At 43.0% G+C, this 21913-nt stretch overlaps 1 protein-coding gene across 1 annotated transcript in view; it reads left to right on the top strand.

The window, feature by feature from the left end:
• The first annotated feature begins 8168 nt into the window (after positions 1-8168).
• Positions 8169-21913, top strand: part of LOC126996143 (dual serine/threonine and tyrosine protein kinase-like) — a 37438-nt gene continuing 23693 nt past the window's right edge. Inside the window, exons 1-2 of the mRNA XM_050856362.1 lie at positions 8169-8511; positions 20354-20709. Coding sequence (XP_050712319.1) covers positions 8388-8511; positions 20354-20709 — 480 coding nt within the window. The 5' untranslated portion in view covers positions 8169-8387. The remainder of the gene's footprint in view (positions 8512-20353; positions 20710-21913) is intronic.

Genomic DNA, 21913 nt, shown 5'->3' with positions numbered 1-21913 from the left:
AAATTAGATGAGTTACTTTCCTTCTTGTCAGGGTTTGGGGATGAGATTATTGGCCAACACGTGTAGTACTGGAGGGCAAACTGGCGTGTCTTTATCATATGTTCGTACCTTTCCCCACCTTGCTCCTCCCTTCGATCCATGGTGTAGGGGAGGTGTTAAAATGGACAGGCAGAAGAGGAATGAAAAATGGATAGACAATAACAGTAAAAAACGAAGGCTTAAGCATCATTTTCCGAGGCACAGACGCAGCTTAATGGCAGAAAAAAAATATATATACAAAGGCCCTCCATAGCTATCCTTGTATATATAATTAGCGTCTTGAAGAAAGGGAGAGACCTGCTGGAGACGATGCAGAACGCTCAACCTCGAAGAAGCTGATTTAGCAAGAGATTAGATAAACAGTTTCCAATTGAGGTTTTGAGTTACGTACAGACTGAGTATTTAGCGTAGAAGGGGAACGTTGTGTGCGCTATCGACAAAACACACACACACACACACACACACACACACACACACACACACACACACACACACACACACACACACACGAACGAGAAGACCTGTAGTAAAACATGGGGAGAAAAAATAATAACATGCTCAATCGTTTTTATTGTTCGTTTTTCTGGAGCAGGAGAGAGAGAGAGAGAGAGAGAGAGAGAGAGAGAGAGAGAGAGAGAGAGAGAGAGAGAGAGAGAGAGAGAGAGAGAGAGAGAGAGAGAGAGAGAGAGAGAGAGAGAGAATAGAAATAAAATCACGAGAGAAAAAAAAATGTCACGCTTCGCTACAGGAGGTTCACGGAGCTAGGGACATGCTGGTTGGCTGACGGTCTTCCTTTCTACGTGGCTGCTGAGAGGACCAAGTGTTCGAAGGAGGCGAAGTAGTGGAGGCAGATCACTTCCTGTTGGAGGCGAAGTATGGGCAGGTCACACTCCACTCGTAGCTCATCGCCCCCCCGTGCTTGAGGCAGGCGTTGGCGCACAGAAGGAGAGAGTCACCCTTGAAAAATGTTGAGAAAATGGGAGAGTTAGTCGAAATGTAAGTACGGACGCCAGGAAAGAGGTTGTGAAGTGTACTGAGAGGCGGAGGAGAGAATATGAGGAGTTAGAAAGAGAACGTAAAGTTTAAATGAGAGTGAAGGAGTGATAAATATACGTAGAAATAAGTTAGTAAATGTGTGAATATGGCTGTCAAGGAGTACGTACATAGCTTGTGAAGTGTAATAAGAGACGGAAAAGAAAAGAAAGAAATGGGGTTAGAAAAATAGCGCAGAGTGAGGAAGAGTGAAGGAGAGGAGAAGGAAGAAGTTGGTAAATAAGTAGATTTAAATGTCAGGAAAAGCGTATAGAGTTTGTGAAGAGGAGGAGAGAGGTAAGAAAAGAAGTGTCAGCTCATGGACTTCAAAATATGTTAGTAAGTCAATGTTCTTAACTCAAACGAAGATGGAGAGAGAAAGAAAAAAAGGTGTCAATACAGAAGCGTCAGAAAGAAAGCGAATATGGAGTTGTAAGACGGAAAGAAAGTGAAGGTAAACAGAAATAGGGAAGAGACAGTAAAAGAGCGGCAGTGCATATCAAAACAAGTGTTAATAGCACAAAAAACTGTGCTAGATCGGCGCCGCATGACCCTTCAACACCTCCCCAACAATTTATATTATGCAGCTAGGGGTCTAACATGGAAAATGCTGAAAAGTAAAGATGGCGCCACTATAAACACTTACCTGTGCCACAACGGGCTGGGGCCAACCATCAGGCCCTACTATGAAGGCCTACCGGCGCCACAGGCCAAGACGTAAAAGAAAAACCCAGCTGACTTTGTTTATAATGCCATGTTGTAGGGTTCATCAGGGCTAACAAATGTTATTATACAATGTCATGTCTACAATGCATGGGTAAGCCAAGAAAACAACTTGAACAACAACAACAACAACAAGATGGACAATCTGTTTATCGGCGTCGCAGACGCCGATAAAAATATAGACTGCGAAATGCATAAAATGTGGAGGAAGGAGAAACGAAAGTATTAGATATGTACGAAAGTTATTTGTTGCATAGATAAAGTTTTTTTTTTTTTTTCAGCGATTGTTTTAGGTTAAAGCTAAAGAAAAATTGTGATCGAAACTGCTTTGATCTCACGTCCTTCACTGGTGTTGTTCGCGTATAAAAGATAAAAGTTTCCTTGTGTGAATCGGTTTTTTTTTCTTCATATTAAAACTAAGAAAAAATAAGTAGGTTACACCGAGGTAGATTGTTCTAGATATGTGTAGTGTTCTGAATCGAACACACACACACACACACACACACACACACACACACACACACACACACACACACACACACACACACACACACACACACACACACACACTGTTTCTCTTGATTATACTGCACGTCCATTCAAACGTACCCCATTCTTTATTCTGTACTCTTTTTTGCTCCGGTGCCCAGCAATGGAAAGGTCTGAATGTGTCGGGTGTAGAAAAAAGAAAATCTACTTTGATGGAATGTGTTTTTAGTGCAAGAATAGCAAAAACTGGCCAGTCTTTGTTCGCTGATGGATAGGTGAATGTAGAAAGGAAGGAAGGAGGGAACTTTTTGCATCGTAGTAATAGTAGTAGTAGTAGTAGTAGTAGTAGTAGTAGTAGCAGCAGTAGTAGTGGTAGCAGTCTAAGTAGCAGTAGTAGTAGTTGTTGTTGTTGTTATCATTATTATCATCATTATTATCATTATTATTATTATTATTATTATCTTCATCATCATTTCACCATCGTCAGTATCTTCACCATCATCTTCATTCTTATCATGATCAGATGTTTGTACGTTTACTTTTATGTCTGTTTGTCTTCCTGTCTGTCTGTAGGTGTCTCTATATTACCTGTCTTGTCTGTCTGTAGGTGTCCACGTGCTTACCTGTCTGTCTCTGTTTCTGTCACTTGTCTGCCTATATTCCTGTCTATATCTATCTCAAAAAGTCTATCTCTGTATATATTCATCTATCTATCAACCCACCTGTCTACCTACCTGTCTCCCTGTCTGCCTACCTGCCCACCTGTCTCCTTGTATACCCACCTGTCTACCTGTGTGCCTGTCTACCCACCTGTCTACCTGTGTGCCTACCTGCCCACCTGTCTACCTGTGTGCCTACCTGTGGCCGCGTGCTCACCTTGTAGCAGTAGTCGCAGGTCAGGATGCACATGTCCACCTGGTGAATGGGCGGCCCCGTCAGGAGGTTGTGCATGCCCAGGCCCGGCTGAGCGTGCCCCCCGCCCACCACCGCCGCCACCACCATCACCACCACGCCCAAGGCCCGCACGCCCAGGAACACTGTGGGAGGGGCGTGGGAGGGATAAGGGGAAGGGTACGAGGTGGGGAGGAATAGGAGAAAGATGAAGGGAAGGAGGGAGGAAAGGAAAGTACAGGAGGTAAAAGAGGTGGGAAGGAAGTAAACGGGAAAGATGAGGGCAATGAGAGTAGAAGTAGGGAAGGAACAAATAAAACAAGAAAGAAGAAGGAAGGAGAGGTATGAAGGACGTAGAGGGGAAGGATGAGGGGAATGAGGGTAGAAAGAGGAAGGAAAGGAGAGATCAGGAAGGGAGAAGAAAGAGAAACGGAATTAAGGAAGAGGAGAGCATGAAGGTAGGAAGCCGACCAAACAACCCCATCATGAAAGTTAGCCAGCACTACAGACTGAACCTTAAAAAAAAAAGGCGTACTGTTCATATATTTTTGTTTGTGCAGCGGTCACGATACTTATTTATAGCACCAATGAATGTGAGGGAAAAACATGTTATTTTACGAGAGAACATGGGATCGAGTGCTACTTACTGTTGATCCCCTGCTGCCGACGGTGACAGAGTGGGTCGAGGCAGCATCCAGCTCCTTATATACTCACGGCATCCCCTCCCCTCGGTCCCCTCCCCCTCTCCCTCTTTCCTCTCGTTCCCCTCTTTCCGTCTCCCCTCTCTCTCCCCCTCCCTGTCCCTTTGATATTCTCCAGTCCCATCTCTCTCTCTCTAATTTACTTCTCGTTTCCCTCATGCAATCTTCGCTCCACATAACTTGTTTATACCTCGTACATCCCTTGCTTTTCCTCCTCCTCCTCCTCCTCCTCCTCCTCGTACTCCACCACCTCCTCCTCTTATTCCTCCTCCTCAGCTTCCTTTCCTCTCTTCTTCTTCCCGACTTATCTTTCTTTCTTTTGCTTTTTCTCTCCTTCTCCTTTATTCCCTTTAAGTCAATTTGCCACACATCCTTCCTCCTCCTCCTCCTCCTCCTCCTCCTCCTCCTCCTCCTCTTTACCTTCTTTCATCAGTCGCATCTCCATTGCTAAAGTTTCTCATCTCTTTCCATGATTGATCCTATTTTCCATTTACCTTCCGCCTCCTCTTTCTTCTGTCTGTCTGTGTCTGTCTGTCCTTTTGTCTGAACGTCTGTGTGTCTGTCTGCTTCACTTATCGGACTGTCATGTTTTTTTCTCTCTCTCTCTCTCTCTCTCTCTCTCTCTCTCTCTCTCTCTCTCTCTCTCTCTCTCTCTCTCTCTCTCTCTCTCTCTCTCTCTCTCTCTCTCTCTCTCTCTCTCTCTCTCTCTCTCTCTCTCAGACAAGACGTATTAAGCCAAACCTATAATTTTTTTCGCTCTTATCATATATTTATTTATTTTCTCATCTTATGTGTTGCCACGCACTAAAATAATAATCCTCTGGGCGCGTCTGTCTGCTTGAATGAATTAAGATAAGGTTGATGTGGTTATGCATTTAAGAAGGCATTGAATTGACGCTAAGCTGTATAATAATATGTCTAACGCCGATGCTGCTGTTCTGTTACTTTCCACTTTCACATTTTCTTGAGCACAGGTGACAATCGGTGAGGACACAGGTGACCATGAGCTTGCTGGTTAATTACACTTTTAACCTGAATATGAGGGAAAGTGACGAGTATTTTCTTCATCTTTTTTTTTACAGTAAAGGAAACAGCTCAAGGGCAAAAAAATAATAGTACTGAGGGAAAAAAAAGCCCGCTAATCACTGCCCCTATATATAAAGAAAAATAAAAGAGTTTAGAAGAGTGGCCAAAAGAGAGGTCAATTTCTGGTTGATATTTGTAATTTTGTTTCCGTTTTCTGTAATAAATATCCGTTTTCTTTCAATGCAACAGGTGGTGAGGCAAGGCGCCGATTCTATTTTTACCTGAACTAATAAAGTATGACGAGGGTTTGATTAATAGGGTGTTGTTGCTATTGTTTGCTCATTTTTACATTTTCTTCGCTAAGCGTTGGTGATTGTGAGGCAGAGAAGTGAGTCTGTGCGGAGGAGCTCATTTAATATACTAAGGAGTGACTTGCTTGCTGTCGATGTGAGTCTGAGCTTTAAAGAACATTAGGATCGAAGGCTGAGTTATTGGGTTCTAACGCTATTAGTACACTATCATCGAGCTGGATCCGAGATAACGTGACTAGCATATCTTTCTTTAGCCTTGTGGGTCAGTAATCCTAGGCGTGTTATTGTATTGAGAGAGAGAGAGAGAGAGAGAGAGAGAGAGAGAGAGAGAGAGAGAGAGAGAGAGAGAGAGAGAGGACACTGATATAGTCTTCCCTATTTTAACACGTTCTTTCTTTAAACATACAGATGGATACAAACTTAATGCGTGATACTACATCTGAATTACGTTACAGCTTCCTAGTTACACATGTAGTATCCTTGAAGCAGCAGCACTGGCCATGCATGTTCAAACAGTTAATGATTATCTTCCTTTGTGATCATCTCAGCGCACGAGGAGTCTATCTGAGGCCAGTCAACCCACACACCCAGCTCTTGTAACGCAGGGCAGCAACCGTATGTCCCCGACTTTAATATCTATGCCGAGGAAGACAAGAGACATCAATCAATAATATGAGTCATTCGTTTGATTCTTTGGTTGGTATTGTAAAACACTCGCTTCTCACATCAGTATTTCGAAAGGTCAAAGAGGGGATCAATTGGGTTCTAATGAGTGTTTCTTTAGGTTCACGGTACAGAAGAAGGGCCAAACTACCACCAGGGCCATAAAACTACTGGAATTGCCCAAAACTCCTACGAAAGCCTTGTCAAATATATGTAATTGGGCGACGAAACGTTTAGTAATATGGCCCTTAATGCCTTCACTACAAATATAAAAGTTGCAGAACATGATATTTTGCGTATTTTGATGCCTGAATATGCAAATTTATACATCGACAAGGTATAACAGTGAAATTGCCCTAGAAATGTGCTCCATCCATGAATAAATGTTATAAATATTGAAGTAATTACCAAACATAGGATATAAAAGAAACAAAAACTACGCCTCGATGCTTCAACAAAGACAGACAGAACGCAGGCAGAGTGCGGAAGGCGAAAGGTTAATGTACTTGCACGTCAACAAAAGATAGTTGTATACTAAAGAGAAAAGCTGACCAGTCATCAACACACCCGAGATATATCGTCACCTTCGTGAACAAACCGCTTACGCCATTATTTTCTACTTCTCAGGAAATCAGAAAAGAACTGTCATTATCTCGTTTGGCTTAAGAGTTAGCCAGAAATGAAAAGGCCAATTCTAGGACACTCAAACCCTGAATGACAAAGGCAACTGTAGAAAAATGGGCGTCACATGTTGAAGAATTGATGTAGACAAAAACCTGGAAATCGCTGAAAAATGACTTAGGTGATTATTTTATGAGGGTGACGATATGTAAATACAACAGCTACGACGCCGCGATGTCTCCACAAAGGCAGGTTGAATAAAGTCAGTGTATGAGAGGTGAGTGCTCTGGTATATCAGCGAAAGATAAAGTTCATTATGTAGAAAAGCTGATGAGTCATTAACAAACACGAAATACCTATCTTTCGGCCACTCCTCTTGAATCGTTTGTAGGAGCAGTGAGTAGCAGGTTTTTCTTTTTTCATTATTGTTTCCTTTTTTTGCCCTTGAACTGTTTCCTCTACTGAAAAAAGAAACTAAAACCACTACGACGCCATGTGCACGATGCCTCCACAAAGACTGGCCGAAGAAAGAGAGCGTGTAAGGTTAAGGACGTACATGAGTCTGAGGCCACACAGGTGTTACGCTTACTCATCAGCCGCGGCCGCAGACAGGTGAGGTACAGGTGCCCCCGCAACATGCAAACAGCTGCGTGGCTATCACCGGCAACACGATAACTTGTGGTGGCTTCCGATAAGGCAAGCAACTGTTAACAAAGAATATGAATCATAGTCAACCTTATTTTGAACTAGAATATCTCTTCAGTTGAATTAGATAAACCTTTAATATAAACAGACCTCAGAAACGGAAGCAAAATCCCGCAAGCATGAAAACAAAAATGGCATGGGGCTTCTTTATCTGTAGAAGGTCCCAAGAACTCGCTTTAGGGGGTCTGCAAGGGGAGTGCCTGCCTCTACGTAGGGCAAGTAGGAGAGGTCCGGGCAGACAGTGGACCAATAGGTGGAGTGGAGAACGAAATGAAATTAGAACCTTTGCCGTAGCAGGATGAATAAACTGCTTAACCTCAAACAGACAGCGAGAGATGGAGAACGCTGTAGAAGACCTTTGTGGTGCAGTGGGCGAGCAGTGGCTGAAGACGCTAGACAGACTCTTAGATAGAATTGGAGCCTTTATCGTAGAGAGGTGGAGAACGCTGTGGAGGGCCTTTGTGCTGCACAGGACAAGTAGGTAATGGATGGAGATGATGGACAAGGCAACGTGAGGAAGAGGAGAGGAGAGAGGTGAAGCATGCTGTGAAAGGCCTTTGTGCTGCAGTGGACGAGTAGGTGATGAATGGAGATTATGGAAAAGCCAATATTAGGAAGGCCCTTGTGCTGCCGTGGACTCGTAATAGCTGAGGTTTATGGACGAGGTAATATTATAAAGGCCTTTGTGCTGCAGACATACGTAATGACTGGAGGTAATGGACAAGGTGCTATTGTTGAGGCCTGTGCAGTGCCGTACTACCTACAGCTCTAAAAGGGTGGATCTTTTCCACTAAATGTGGACCTTTGTAGCCACGTAGAGAAGGGGGAGTGGCGAGCGAAGCGAGCCAAATCAGCAGGAGGGTTCGGAGTTTTGAAAAACTAACACTTTTGTGTGCATTTCCCAGCTGTCAAAACGAAAAAGTGGGACTGTTCGTCCCAAGTTTTTGTTTTGACTTTCTCAGAAAGTGGACCTTTAAGCAGATGGGGGGAGCCCGGGGGTCTTCCGACCCTCCTGACCCCTCCCCTGGCACGGCCCTGCTCTGTGACACCCTGGGACCCGTAACAGCCGGGGTCAGCCTTGGCGCAGTGTTATATAGCGCAGTGTCCCCGGCAGCCCCGCTCCGTTTTCTTGCGCCGCCTTCCCTCCTCACTCGTTCAGTCAGTCCGATGTGCACCCACGCCAAGGATGGCCGAGGCACTGGTGGCGGAGCTACACAAGTTTAACAAGAATGCCAGGCACCTGCGGCGGCTACAGCGGGAGACTATACAATCCATAGAAGATGTGGGACACTCGGGGAACCTGGCGGAGGGTGAGTGGGCGGGGGACACCTGGGAATGGGGCACAGGTGGGATGGGTCGGGTGTGGGCCGCCCCTTGCTCCTGCGTCCAGCCTACTTACTTGTGTTTTTCCTGTCGTGTAGACCCTTTTTACTTGTCTCCGTGTTTTAGTTAGTGGAGCATCGTACCTGTATGAGTGGGTTAATGAGGGACAGATGTGGATGGGTGGCCAGGTGGGACAGGTGTGTGGCGCCCTTGCTGCTGTGTTCCGCCAGAGTTTTCCTATTTCCCTTGTGTTCATCCCTTCCTTAGCTGCCTCGCTGTGCTGTGGCCAGGGGACTATCGTGTTTGGCCCTTATTTAGGTAAGTGTCAAGGGTTAGGTCTTCAGGGAAAATCTTGGTCTTGGAAGTCTGAGGTGTCTGAAGTGGAGTTGTCTTGCATCTTAACAGAGCTGTGATGTAATGTCAAGGGATGTGTTTTGACAAGGAAGGCAAAGGGACAAAAAAAAAAAAAAGAAGAGGATACTGAGATTGGTTACGTTAATGCATTTTTACAGGGAAGAAGGCAAAGGGGGAAAAAAAGGGATATTGAGATCAGTTACATTAATGCACCAATATTTCGCTTTCTGCCTTATGAAGTACTGCTGTCGTCTCTTACTAACGGATAACCCGGTAACTGCGGGGATCATGTTTCTAAAAGGCCCCTCTAAGCGAGAAAAATGAGAAAAAATCATCATATGCAAATCATTTTGTAATATATATCAACGCATTTGTGATCAGTTTATGCGTCATCTATTTTGCGGGGTTTATATCATGGCAAAAATTTGGCCTGTTGCTGGTACACGGTAAAGCCACAAATTTGGCCTGTCACTGCTACCGGGTTAAACCTCTTGAAAATTTTGAGAATGGAGGAAAACAAAAATTTCTGACATTATATTGTGAAATGCAGTGACTTGAGAGAGAAAAAATGTTGATATGGAGGAAATATAAATGGTAGTTCTTAAATTTAACTCCACTGTGATAGGTTACTGTCCATTAGGTAAGAGTTGGCTTGTTTATATAAATAGTTCATGACTTTATGCAGTGCTAGGTTACAATTTTAGCAATATGAGTGGTGAACCTAAATTTAACCAAAACTTACCAGAAAAAAAGTAGTATTTCCTAAAATCAAGAGGATGCTTCACATAGTAGCTGTGGAGATCATGTTTCTTAAAGGCCCCTCTAAACAAGAAAAATGAGAAAAAATCATCACTCGCACAAACCATTTCATAATATATATCAACGCATTTGTGATCAGTTTATGCATCATCTATTTTGGCGGGTTTATATCATGGCAAAAATTTGGCCCGTCGCTGGTACACGGTATAGACACAAATTTGGGCCATCGCTGCTACTGGGTTAAACCTCTTGAAATTTTTGAGAAAGGAGGAAAACAATAAATTTCCGGCAAAATACAGTGAAATGCAGCGACACGAGAGAGAAAAAAATGTTGATATGGAGGAAATATAAATGGTACGTTAGTTCTTAAATTTAGCTCCACCGTGATAGGTTACTGGCCATTAATTAAAGAGTTGGGTAGTTTATATAAATAGCTCGCAACTATTTATGCAGTGCTAGGTTACAATTTTAGCGATATGAGTGGTGAACCTAAATTCGACCAAAACTTACCAGAAAAAAAGTAGTATTTCCTAAATCAAGAGGATGCTTAACTGACCTTTTACCCTTAACTAATTGATCATTTATAGCTTACAATTTTAGTGATGATTATGAGTGGTGGAGCTAAACATCATCACATGGCATAAAAAAGATAGCTTCATCCTTCAGATCGCACGGATGCCATTTACCAAAAGTTTACCGTAAATTTCTATTCTTTATACCAATAAGGATATTTCTGTTGTTTGCAGAAAGGGGTGTTGAGACTGAATAAATGAAATAGATCTTTATTTTTGTTTTGGGGATCAAAAAAAAATGTTATTAGAAGTTTGCAATCAAAGGGGAGGGATTAACCCGTCCGCTGCGATTGGCACGGATTTGGCCTTCACTGGTAGCTTGGTAACATACACTCCCAGGTCATTCTCTGCCTCTGTGGTGGATAGTGGAGTGTTTCCCATGTGGTATTGGTATGCTGAATATCTCTTCCCAAGGTGCAAGACTTTACATTTTTCTTCATTCAATTGTAGCAGCCAGTTTTTGTTCCATTACTGTAGCTTGGTGAGGTCTTCTGGTAGGAAATCCACAGTCAAGGGGTTAAGAGGGGAAGAAGAACAGGTCCAAACAAAAGTGAAGAAAATAAAGATTTGTTTTATTGGAAAGTTGACCTGATTTAAGTGTCAGTTTGGGTAAAATCACCAGACCGTCCCATTGTGTGGTTCTTTAAAATGCAATGACGTTTTTTTATAGATAATTTAGTGTTAGGTATTGTGCCATTATTGTGGTCTGAATGATAGAGTATAGTGTCGATTTTATTAACCTCAAACGCTGTCACTCGAGTCAACTTTGAATTATGGAACGGCAGTTTTTGAGATGGTTAAGGTTATTTTTTGTCATTATGTATATATGTCCGAGTGATGGAATATAGTGTCATTTTTATCAACCTCAAATGCATTTACTTGAGTCAACTCTGAATACTGGAATGGCAGTTTTCAGATGGCCTTTTGTTTGGTTTTGTAATATGTACAGTACCTTGCCTAGTTACATGTATAAGGCTCAAAATCTGTTAAAATATAATGACTTGTCAGTTACATCAACAAACTGTCACTTTAGATGACTCTGGGTAACGCAACAACAATTTTTAGATGGCGTAGGGCGAGTTGCATTGTATAACGTAGATCAAATTGCTTCACCTAGGACACTGTAAATCTATTCGAATAAAATGTCATTCGTAACATCATCAAACCATCACATGAAATGGTTCTGGGTAATGTAACACCAATTTTTAGATGGTGTAGAGTGAGGTGTATTGCAAATGATGGAAGTGGGAGTGAAAAAGGGTTTCATCTCCTGGTATATAATAAAAAAGGAATGGAGGTGAAAGAGGAAGGGAGGAAGGCAGGGGAAGGAAAGGTGGGAGGGAGGTAGAAGGAGAGGTTGGGGGGAAATAGGAGGAGAGGTGAGAGGGAGAGAGGCAGGAAGTGAGGGAGGTACAGTTTAGATCAAATTGCTTCACTTACAATACTGAAACTCTGTTAGAATACAATGTCATCATCAGTAACATCACCAAACACTCACTGAAGGTGGCTGTGAATAATGCAATGGCAGTTTTTTAGGTTTTAGGTCCCTTAGTCTGTGGTTTTGTGATGTAAGTTAGGTGCTGTCTTAAACTTACATGTACGTATTCTTTTCCACACGTATGCAATGACGACTTAAGCAATATTTTTTTCTTTCTCGCATCTAGATGGTTGTGTGTCATCATGAGGAGAAACACGTGTCTAAGATATATTTTCTTGCTTGGTTTTGCCTACATCACTTCATGAGAATTCTGTATACTTATTTTTATTTGACATATTTAATATTCAGGGTGGTAAAATGTGTGCATTACTATGTTTTATGTTTTAAGTATATATATAGTTTAGAAGAAACAGATATACAACCGTTGAGTGTGACAACAATAGCGAAAAGGTGGTAGACTAGGTGACGGCTGACGCACTTTGCCACAGACCTTTGTATGCAAATCCAAGGGAGATGGATGGAGAGATTAAGGGAAGAACGCTGAGTTGGAGGTGACTTCTAAGCTAATCGGGAAAGATCGTGGCTGGCAGAGGTACAGACAGGAGTTTCAAGCTGACTGCTACCTATTTAGAAATGGAAAACTTATCACATGAATTTATAGCAGTGGAGAATCAAAAGTGAATGCGATGGATGAGAGAAAAGGTTGTGTGAATGGATGCGTGTATAATGCAGTGCTGTTCACCCCAACTTGCTTTACTTATTTTGGAATGAGGGACCTTTATTTTACAAAGCATTAGAGAAGGAGATCTGTCATGTTAGCAAAAGAAAATAGCCTTTTCTGGGAAATACACCTCTTCAAAAATAATAACTCAGTCTGCTAGTTTGTGTTGGGGATCACTCACACGAAAAGTAAAGTGAAGCTGTACAGAATTTCAGGAATTTATAGAAAAGACATTCCTAGCATATCTTGTGTCTTTGTTTATTCAAGAAAATCGTATTTTAGTAAAACATTTATAAGAATCTAATAAGGTTGCAGTTCATAACATTTAGGCTAGTTACTGGTTACATCACACATCATGTTGTTCAGGTAACTATCATGATTTATTAGGTAACAAAGCAAATATTGGCTAGACTGTTTTTTCTGGGAAATTCAATGTGTCAGAGTGTGTTCTTAGAATACAATTGTAGGAGAAGTCTTGCAGTGATCCATCATGATTAGTAATTAATAAAACATCTTTTACTGCTATTTTCATACTGACTGCTCTTCTGAGCTTGCTGATACATGCCTTGGTGGTGAAGTGGTTTCCACTGCCAGCTACAAATGCTCAGGTCTTGGTTTGAATTCTGGCCCGGGCACTCAGGCGGGCAGCCTGCTTGCAGCTCACCCAGCTATTTTTCCCACTCCTTTTGGGCAGATTGATAAATGGGTACCTGGGGAAGCCTGGGGAAAAGTAAAGTGTAGTAACCTGAATGTCACAGTGGCCCTGTGTTCCAGGTTAATGGGATAAGGTACTTTCCACCACAGGCTCAAAGGGCAAAGCAACAGAGATGAGCACTGAGTCCACACACAGCTGTAGTGTAATCCCCCAGTTTTACCTTTACATCCACCCCTTCCACAGCCTTGGTGCTTATGACCTCTGGTTCATTCCAGTGGTTTCTAAATTTCTAATGTTAGAATTAAGCATCATCATCATTTTTCATCCCTTACCCTGTTAACCTATGGAGCAGCCTCCCTTTGACTGTGTTTCCTCCTTCCTATGATTTGAGCGCTATCAAGAAAGTCTCATGACACTTGTCTAACCTGTATTGCCCTGGCTTTCAATATTTCTGTCCTCTGTGTGGGAGCAGTGATTTGCAGTCATTTACATTTTCACTCTTTTTGCCCAGGAACTGTCTCCTTTACTGCAGAAGAAAAGTTAATTTATAATATTCTTATTTTTCCATTGCGTCAGCAACTTCCTCGGCGGCCTCCACGATACTGACTTTTTATTAACATTATTCTAAGAAGATTATGATGCACTGACACTGACCTGCAGGAAAACCCTGCGAATATTCATTAACAAAAGCTTATAAATCCTGTTGCGCCATGAATAATACTTAAAGAAAGAGAAGTGTGTTCACATTTGATATTACTTTAAAAATCCAAGATTATCTACCTTAAATATTTCTTGAAAAATGCACAAGCATATCCTGCTCTAATGTAATATTTGCCCTTAGCATTTCTTTAAAAAAAATGAATACTTAGATATTGCTGAAGAGCCTAAGGATCTTTTTCCTTGCTATTACTGGTAAAAAACTAGATATTTGTCTTATAAATTAAAAACAAGAATATCCATATTACTACTTTAAGTAATTCTAATATGGCAACAGCATATTTCATCATTCTTTTTCTTTCCTTTTCCTTGTTCTTGTTCTTTTTGTTCTTGATCATCCCCTTAGAATCAGGTAAAAGGTAAAGTTGGGTGCATACGCTGTTAGCTGTGCATGGCCTCAGTGCTCACCTCAGTACTATTGGCCCGTGAGTCTATGGTGGGCAGGAAGCCTTTAACCCAACACAGTGTGACATCTGGGTTACCACAGTTTACCTTCCCCAGGTAGCCATTTAGGGAAAAGTCTGAAAGGAAGGTTGAACAGCTGGGTGGGCTGCTTGCCGTCCGCTGGGCCGAAATTCGAGCCCTGCCCTGCAGATTCAGTTAGGAAGGGTAATATTTTTTTAAAAGAAATAATAATAATAAATAAATAGAAAATACAGTGCCAGTAGTGGTAGAAAAAGAAGTAGTAGTAGTAGTAGTAGGTGGGGTAGTAGTTTTTTTTTTTTTTAATCTTTCTTTTCTTCAAATTGCAATATTATCAGTGACTGTGGATTTTTTAAGTAATTCAGACGTTTTGGAGAGCAGTAATGTATCGTGTTTTGAATTGAGAAATATCTGATAACCCCCAAAAAAGAAAATTAGCAGGGAAGTATTGGAAATTTTATAAATAGAGATAAAAATGAAAAAAAGTGAAAGAAAAATTGATAAAACTTAAAAAAAGAAAAACACAAAGGAAAGTAGTGAAAGTGTTTATAAATAGAAAAAAAAATGAAAAACTACAAAACCAAAAGATGAGGAGAGTGTAAAGAAAATAATCATCTAAAAAAGGAAGGTGAAGGATGTGAGGCTGAGAAACAAAGGATGCGCGGGGCCTGTCCTAGGAGGGGGGAGGGGGTTACGTGACTCTCTCTCTCTCTCTCTCTCTCTCTCTCTCTCTCTCTCTCTCTCTCTCTCTCTCTCTCTCGTTTGGCACCTCTTGGTTGGACGAGTGTTAGAGGAAAACGGTTTAATCTCATGGTAAAAAAAAAAAAGATTGGAATGATGAGAGAGGAAGAGAGGGAGGCAGGGAAGGAGGAGAGGTGGGAGGGAGGGAGGCATGGAAGGAGAGATGGGAGGGAGGGAGGCATGGAAGGAGAGGTGGGAGGGAGGGAGGCATGGAAGGAGAGATGGGAGGGAGGGAGGCATGGAAGGAGAGATGGGAGGGAGGGAGGCATGGAAGGAGAGATTGGAGGGAGGGAGGCTTGGAAGGAGAGGTGGGAGGGGGGGAAAGGAGGGAGATAGAAGGAGAGGTGCGAGGGAGAAAATGCAGGGGAGAGGCAGGAAGTTTGGTAGGTACAGTTGTAATACTAAACCAATAGAAGCTTTCGTCACTGATCGAGATAAGCCTAAATGAGTGTGTGTGTGTGTGTGTGTGTGTGTGTGTGTGTGTGTGTGTGTGCAAATTTAACTCAAGGAACATAAGTATACGATCTTAGTATTTAGTTGAATATTTTTTGGGGGGGAATTTCTCTTCTTGTTTTTTTCTATATCTTTTGTTTAGTTCGTTGTCAAGTGTCCTTTACGTTTAAACAATAGCGTACGTCATAACACACACACACACACACACACACACACACACACACACTGGATGAATGTAGATGGAGACGGGGCTATTAGAACTTAGCTCGGGCCCGGTAGACTACAAATAGGCACACACACACACACACACACTCTCACCAGTCAGGTACACACGCACCCACACAATCAGACAGGTAGTACCAGCCGCATCGTCGCCACCAGCCCTTATCACTATACACCTTGAAGTATAATTAACGCAGGTGATAAGAATACGTACTACCTGTCTTCCTTTAATTATCACCACGACAACTTGTTTTCTTTGTTGCGTTACCTGCGTGAACCTTATTTTCATGCGCGTTGCCTCGGTGCTCATATCCGTCCCATTGGTCCTTGAGCTTGAAAGAGGTGAAATTAGTACCTTAGAAAGAGTGAGTGAGGCCTTCCTGCTATACTGCTTTCCTGCTATGGGGGGGCTACCTGGACCCTCTTACCTCCCCCCCTCCGCGTACATGACCTACACCACAAGGTACGAAAAGAGGAAAGGACCCAAAGGAAAAAAAAAGTACCGTAACATGACAAGGCTTTCGTAGGAGTTGTGGGGGTCATTGCCAGGTCGTCGTACTCAGCCGCTTATATTTCCCGACTTCCTGCCCCAAAACTGTCTTCCGGGCCACAATAACGAGGCTCATTTATAGTTATCGTTAAAAGAGTTAGATCTTGATGTCTCTTGGCGATAGTTAGGCGTCAGAAACCGGCAAATACTACGCTCTGAGTACGATAACCTGGCAACGGTGAGGGTCCAGGTAGCCCCCTCACAGCAGAAAAGCAGTACGGTATAGTAGGAAGGCCTCAGTCATCAGCAGAAAGCACACACACACACACACACACACACACACACACACACACACACACACACACACACACTTCCCCGTTCTCTATTGATATTGAGTCTATTGACATCGCTCATTCTTTTGTGTCCTTGATAATAGCTACCAGTGTATAATTAATTTTAATGGACGTAAATGCAGCAGTGAAGTCAATGTCGATGTGGTAATAGTTTTGTTGTTAATCATTTGTCAAGTTCTCAGTAATTTGGTTCACAGAGCTCGATTAAGTTAACCAAGTTGTATATACCCTCTCTCTCTCTCTCTCTCTCTCTCTCTCTGAAAATAATAATGAAAAAAGAAGAAAACGGACAAACTAACGAGTGAAAAAAGTAAAGAAAGAAATCAAAGAATTAAAACGGAAATACAGTCTCTCTCTCTCTCTCTCTCTCTCTCTCTCTCTCTCTCTCTCTCTCTCTCTCTCTCTCTCTCTCTCTCTCTCTCTCTCATCCTCATCATATCAGTTTAGTTTGTCTTAACGTTTCTTATCGCGGTAGTCTTGTGGTTTCCTGTTTATTTTTTTCTCCTCATTTATCTCCTGTTATTTATTTTCTCCTCGTGTGTTTGTCTGTCGTTTCCCGTCACATGCCCGTTCCCGTCTCGTTGGCCTGCCTCTCGTTGCTTCTCGTACGCTACACGTATGACACTAACTAGAACATGATGCTTGAATTCTCACAGTTATTCAGCACGCGTGTAACTTAATGATCCATGTTCGCGTTTTATCTCTTGCTAGACTTATCTCTCTGCTGGTAGTGAGTATCTGAGGCCTGATACTGTATGCACGTGGTCTCATTTGCTTTAACTTTTCAATATACTGGAAGGTGGAAGCTGCTGGAGACAAGGTGGGAGGGAGCGAGTGGAGAGGAAGGCTTTATGAATGAAGTGAAAAGTATATAGTTTTTGGGTGAATGGGTCCTCGGGAATTACACCTTTATGATCACTGAAAGGGAGCACGTCCGCCCAATGATCGGGGTCACTAATGAGAGAGAGAGAGAGAGAGAGCGGAAGCGAAAGAGGAAAGATGAGAAAGGAGAGATAAATGAGGGTGAATGACACACACACACACACACACACACACACACACACACACACACACGTATATATTAGAGCACCTTTCCTTGTGGCCTGACGACATAGTATTCTTTGTCAACTCAACGGCATAGCTCATATACCTTCACGTTATGTTAGTCACGTCATGGGTGCAAATCGTCACCCTTCTCACCTGGGCTTCCATGACCTCACCTGGTGCGCCACATGAGTCACCTCCCTGATTCACCTAACTTTGACTCATCAGTATATTCGCGCGTTTCACTCACCCACTCATTTGCTGCTCTCTCTCCTCTGCTCCTCGCTTCATCTCATATTCTAAACACCTTTACGTTGGGTTTACCTTGACACAGAACAAGGTAAAGGTGAAAATGACTTCCGGTCTGACCTTTCGTTTTGTTTTCTTTTGCTAGATGAGTTAATTATAGCCTTTTTTTTTTTTTTTTTTTTTTTTTTTTTTTTTTGCCGCTTCCTTACTGCAAAAAAAAAAAAAAAAAAGTTGTAGCTGCGCGTGGTCTCAGTGTTCATTGGCCCTTGAACTTGGAAGAACTTGGAAGCCTGTGTTTTGTTCGAGAGAGAGAGAGAGAGAGAGAGAGAGAGAGAGAGAGAGAGAGAGAGAGAGAGAGAGAGAGAGAGATTCCTTCGGTTTATAAGGGTAAATAAGTTATCATTATGTAAGGTTAGGTTCTCATCAGAAAGAAAAAAATAGGTGGAGATCATCGGGAAAGTCCTTTGGTGGATGTTGATGATGACTCCCATTACTAAAAACAAGTAGAGGACATGTTATACTTTTTTCTGTCATTTTTCGTCTTTCCAAAAACAGCAATAGTGTGAGGAAAAAGTATAGAGGAGCTACATGAAATAGAATAGAGAATATAAAATAATTCTCAGATAAACAAAAGGGCGGAAAATCACAGTATAACCAGCTGTACCTATAGGCTCGTCCTGCAGTGTTACCAGCCAAGTTGATTCATTAGTTTCTGCAGTGTTACCACAAAATTTAAGCTCTCATTATTACTAACATTGACAGTATCTCTTGCGCAGTGTTGCCAGCTAAGTTGTATCTGGTTTAGGTATTGCTGTGGTACCAACAAAGGAGATTAAACTCTTGCATCATTACCAGCTAACTTCTGTGCAATATACTTTATGACGTCAGAACAAACAGACAAACACACAGATAGGAAATCACCCTCTGCAGCTGTGTGTGTGTGTGTGTGTGTGTGTGTGTGTGTGTGTGTGTGTGTGTGATCCCGCGGAGTCTCGAAGTCACACGATTGTCAAGACATTCACGTTATCGAGAGAGAGAGAGAGAGAGAGAGAGAGAGAGAGAGAGAGAGAGAGAGAGTGAGTTTCAACTACACTACCCTTCTTTTCCTCTTCTTCTTCTTCTTCTTCTGCTTCTTCTCCCTGTTCCTTGCTCTCTTTCTTTGTCTCCTTCCTCTTGTTATCGTCACCTCCCCTATTCCATGATTCTTATGAAGGGAAAAGTAAATATACCTTTGTTTATTATTATTATTATTATTATTATTATTATTATTATTATGGCAATTATGTTGTTTTCCCCTCCTTGTGGTTTGGCTTTTTCTCGGTTGCATAAAAAAAATTCTTCAGTCTTTTGTGTTACTCGTGTGGCTTCTTGTGTTTTGTTCGAGAGAGAGAGAGAGAGAGAGAGAGAGAGAGAGAGAGAGAGAGAGAGAGAGAGTAAATAAGCTGTAATTATGTAAGGTTAGGTTCTTCTCCTCCTCATCATCATCTTCATCATTATTATTATCATTCTCCTACGTGACTAAAATAAAAGACAAGCCACCCAACCCAACCTAACCTAATTACTTTTTTCACACTGGGAGGTTTTTTGTTTAGGTAATGCACCGAGAAAATAGTCCCTGTCACGAGTCCTCCCTTGGCCGCCTTTAAGGAATTTATTTACGAGACTTTTTTTGTGTGAGAACCCCTTGAGGTAAAATTGTGCGTTGTCATTATATAAGTCGCTGTTCTTTTGTTTTGGTCATGGATAGGAGGAGAAGGAAGAGGGGGAAGGGGAAAAAGAAGAAGAAAAGGAAGAGAAAGAGGAGGAGGAGGAGGAAGGGGACAAAGAAGAAGAAGAAAAGGAAGAGAAAGAGGAGGAGGAGGAGGAAGGGGACAAAGAAGAAGAAGAAAAGGAAGAGAAAGAGGAGGAAGGGGAAGAAGAAGAAGAAAAGGAAGAGAAAGAGGAGGAGGAGGAGGAGGAAGGGGACAAAGAAGAAGAAAAAAAGGAAGAGAAAGAGGAGGAGGAGGAGGAAGGGGACAAAGAAGAAGAAAAAAAGGAAGAGAAAGAGGAGGAGGAGTTATTGGTGATGGAAAATAACAAGCAAGAGAAACAAGATAAAGAAAAAGGAGATGGAAAAAAAAGTCTAAGGAAAGGAAAAGAAAAAGAAAACAACAACTGAATCGACAAGGAAAGGAAAATTGAGGGGGAAGGTGGAGGAGTAGCATGACTCTCTCTCTCTCTCTCTCTCTCTCTCTCTCTGCAATATATCTACCTTATCTCTCCCTGACCTGATGTGCCCTTCCCGTGACCTGATATGCCCTTCCCTTGACCTGATATGCCCTTCTCTTGACCTGATACGCCCTCCTGACCTGCTGTGCCCTTCTCTTGACCTGATATGCTCTTCTTTTGACCTGCCATGCCCTTCCTGTGACCTGATATGCCCTCCTCTTGACCTGATATGCCCTTCTCTTGACCTGCTGTGCCCTTCCTGTGACCTGCCATGCCCTCTTGACCTGATATGCCCTCCTGACCTGATATGCCCTTCTCTTGACCTGCTGTACTCTCTTCCTTCTTCAAGTCATTCTGCTCCCTTCTCCCTGACCACGTGTTCCTCTCCCTTCCTCTCCCTAACCAACCATCGTCTCCCCTCGTGTTACAGACCAGATCGGGGAGATGCGCCTCGGGGATGGGGAGATACGGGCGCTGCGGGGCGTGCTAGGCGGGCCCACGTGCATCCTGGTGTGGGGGCAGGACGCGTGCGGCAAGGTACTGGTGGTGACGCGGTTGCTGGGCGAACAGGTCCTGCCCATCGTCCCCAACGCCCCCTCGCAGCCCTGGAGACCCATCCGCCTCAAGCACGCCCAGACCCGCTCCGTCTCCCTCACGCTGCCCGATGATGCCCCGCCGGAGACCGAGGGCGCAGGGTATGAGTTGGCTCAGTCCCTACAGGCACACCAGCGGCCGTGGGGCACCGTGCCGCGCGCCGATGTCGTGGTGGACCAGCAGACGCAGCAGGTAGGTCAGCCCAAGGTCTAAATAAATGGGAACGAACGAATGGGACGAGTTTTGAGCCGACCATGAGTTGACCTCCCTTTCTTTATATCTTGGAAGGTGGAGGGAAGTGGAGGATTGTGGAAGGAAAGGGAAGGGAACTGAAGAGGAGAGATGGAGGGAAAAAAAAAGAATAAGAGGGATAGAGAAGAAAGGGAAGAGGAGGCAAGTGAAGGGAAGGAAAGAGACGAAGGGAAAGGGAAGGGAAATGAATATGAACCTCAGTCAGCCTCTTCTTGTTGCTCTTGTCACATTGAGGTCGATAGTCTCAGATGAGTTTTGGGCCTTTCCAGGAGTAGTTTAATGACCAACGTTGCCAGATTGTCGTACTCTGCCTCTTATGTTTACCGATATCCGACCCCAAAACTGCTTTCATCACCCAATTAACTGCCTTCATATATGGTTATCGGTTAAATGGTTAATTATTGGTGCTTCTTGGCAACAGTTATGAGCCAGAAACCGGTAAACACGCGGCTCTGAGTACAGATTTCAGATTTGAGATTTTTATTGAGAAAAGAAGGGGGGTATTTACAGAGGAGGGGAGGGGTACGATAATCTGACAACGGTGTTCATGACCTTTCTATTGATTTGACCTCTTCTGTACCATGAACCTAAAAAACACTCATGAGAACCCGATAGATCTCTTTTGACCCTTGGAAATAGTTGATGTGAAAGGTGAAGCGTCAGACAACACCGACCTATGACTGAACGAAGCCATGCTGGTATCTTGCTTATAGTCAATCCAGGAGAAACAGGCGGATTGGGGGGTTTCTGCGGGGGTCTCTCCTTCCGTACCACGCTGCCACATCTCTTGTCTCCAGTTGTGGGCTTAGAGTCAAGGTGTTAATCGGACCAACGTTGCCAGGTGGTCGTGCTCAGGCTCATTTTTGCCGATTTCCAACCCTCAAACTGTCTCCTCCATCCCTTTAACCCGTCCGCTGCGATTGGCACGGATTTGTCTTTCACTGGTAGCCTAGTAACATATATTCCCAGGTCTTTCTCTGCCTCTGTGGTGGATAGTGGAGTGTTTCCCATGTGGTATTGGTAGTTTTTTTTGGTACGCTGGATATCCCCTCCCAAGGTGCATGACTACATTTTTCTTCATTGAATTTTAGCAATTACTTTTTGTTCCATTCCTGTAAATTGGTGATGTCTTCTTGTAGGAAAT

This window comes from Eriocheir sinensis, chromosome 9 (genome assembly GCF_024679095.1).
Source record: "Eriocheir sinensis breed Jianghai 21 chromosome 9, ASM2467909v1, whole genome shotgun sequence".
NCBI classification, from domain to species: domain Eukaryota; kingdom Metazoa; phylum Arthropoda; class Malacostraca; order Decapoda; family Varunidae; genus Eriocheir; species Eriocheir sinensis.
Note: the sequence above shows the minus strand (reverse complement) of the source record. Positions and strands in the feature narration are given on the sequence as shown.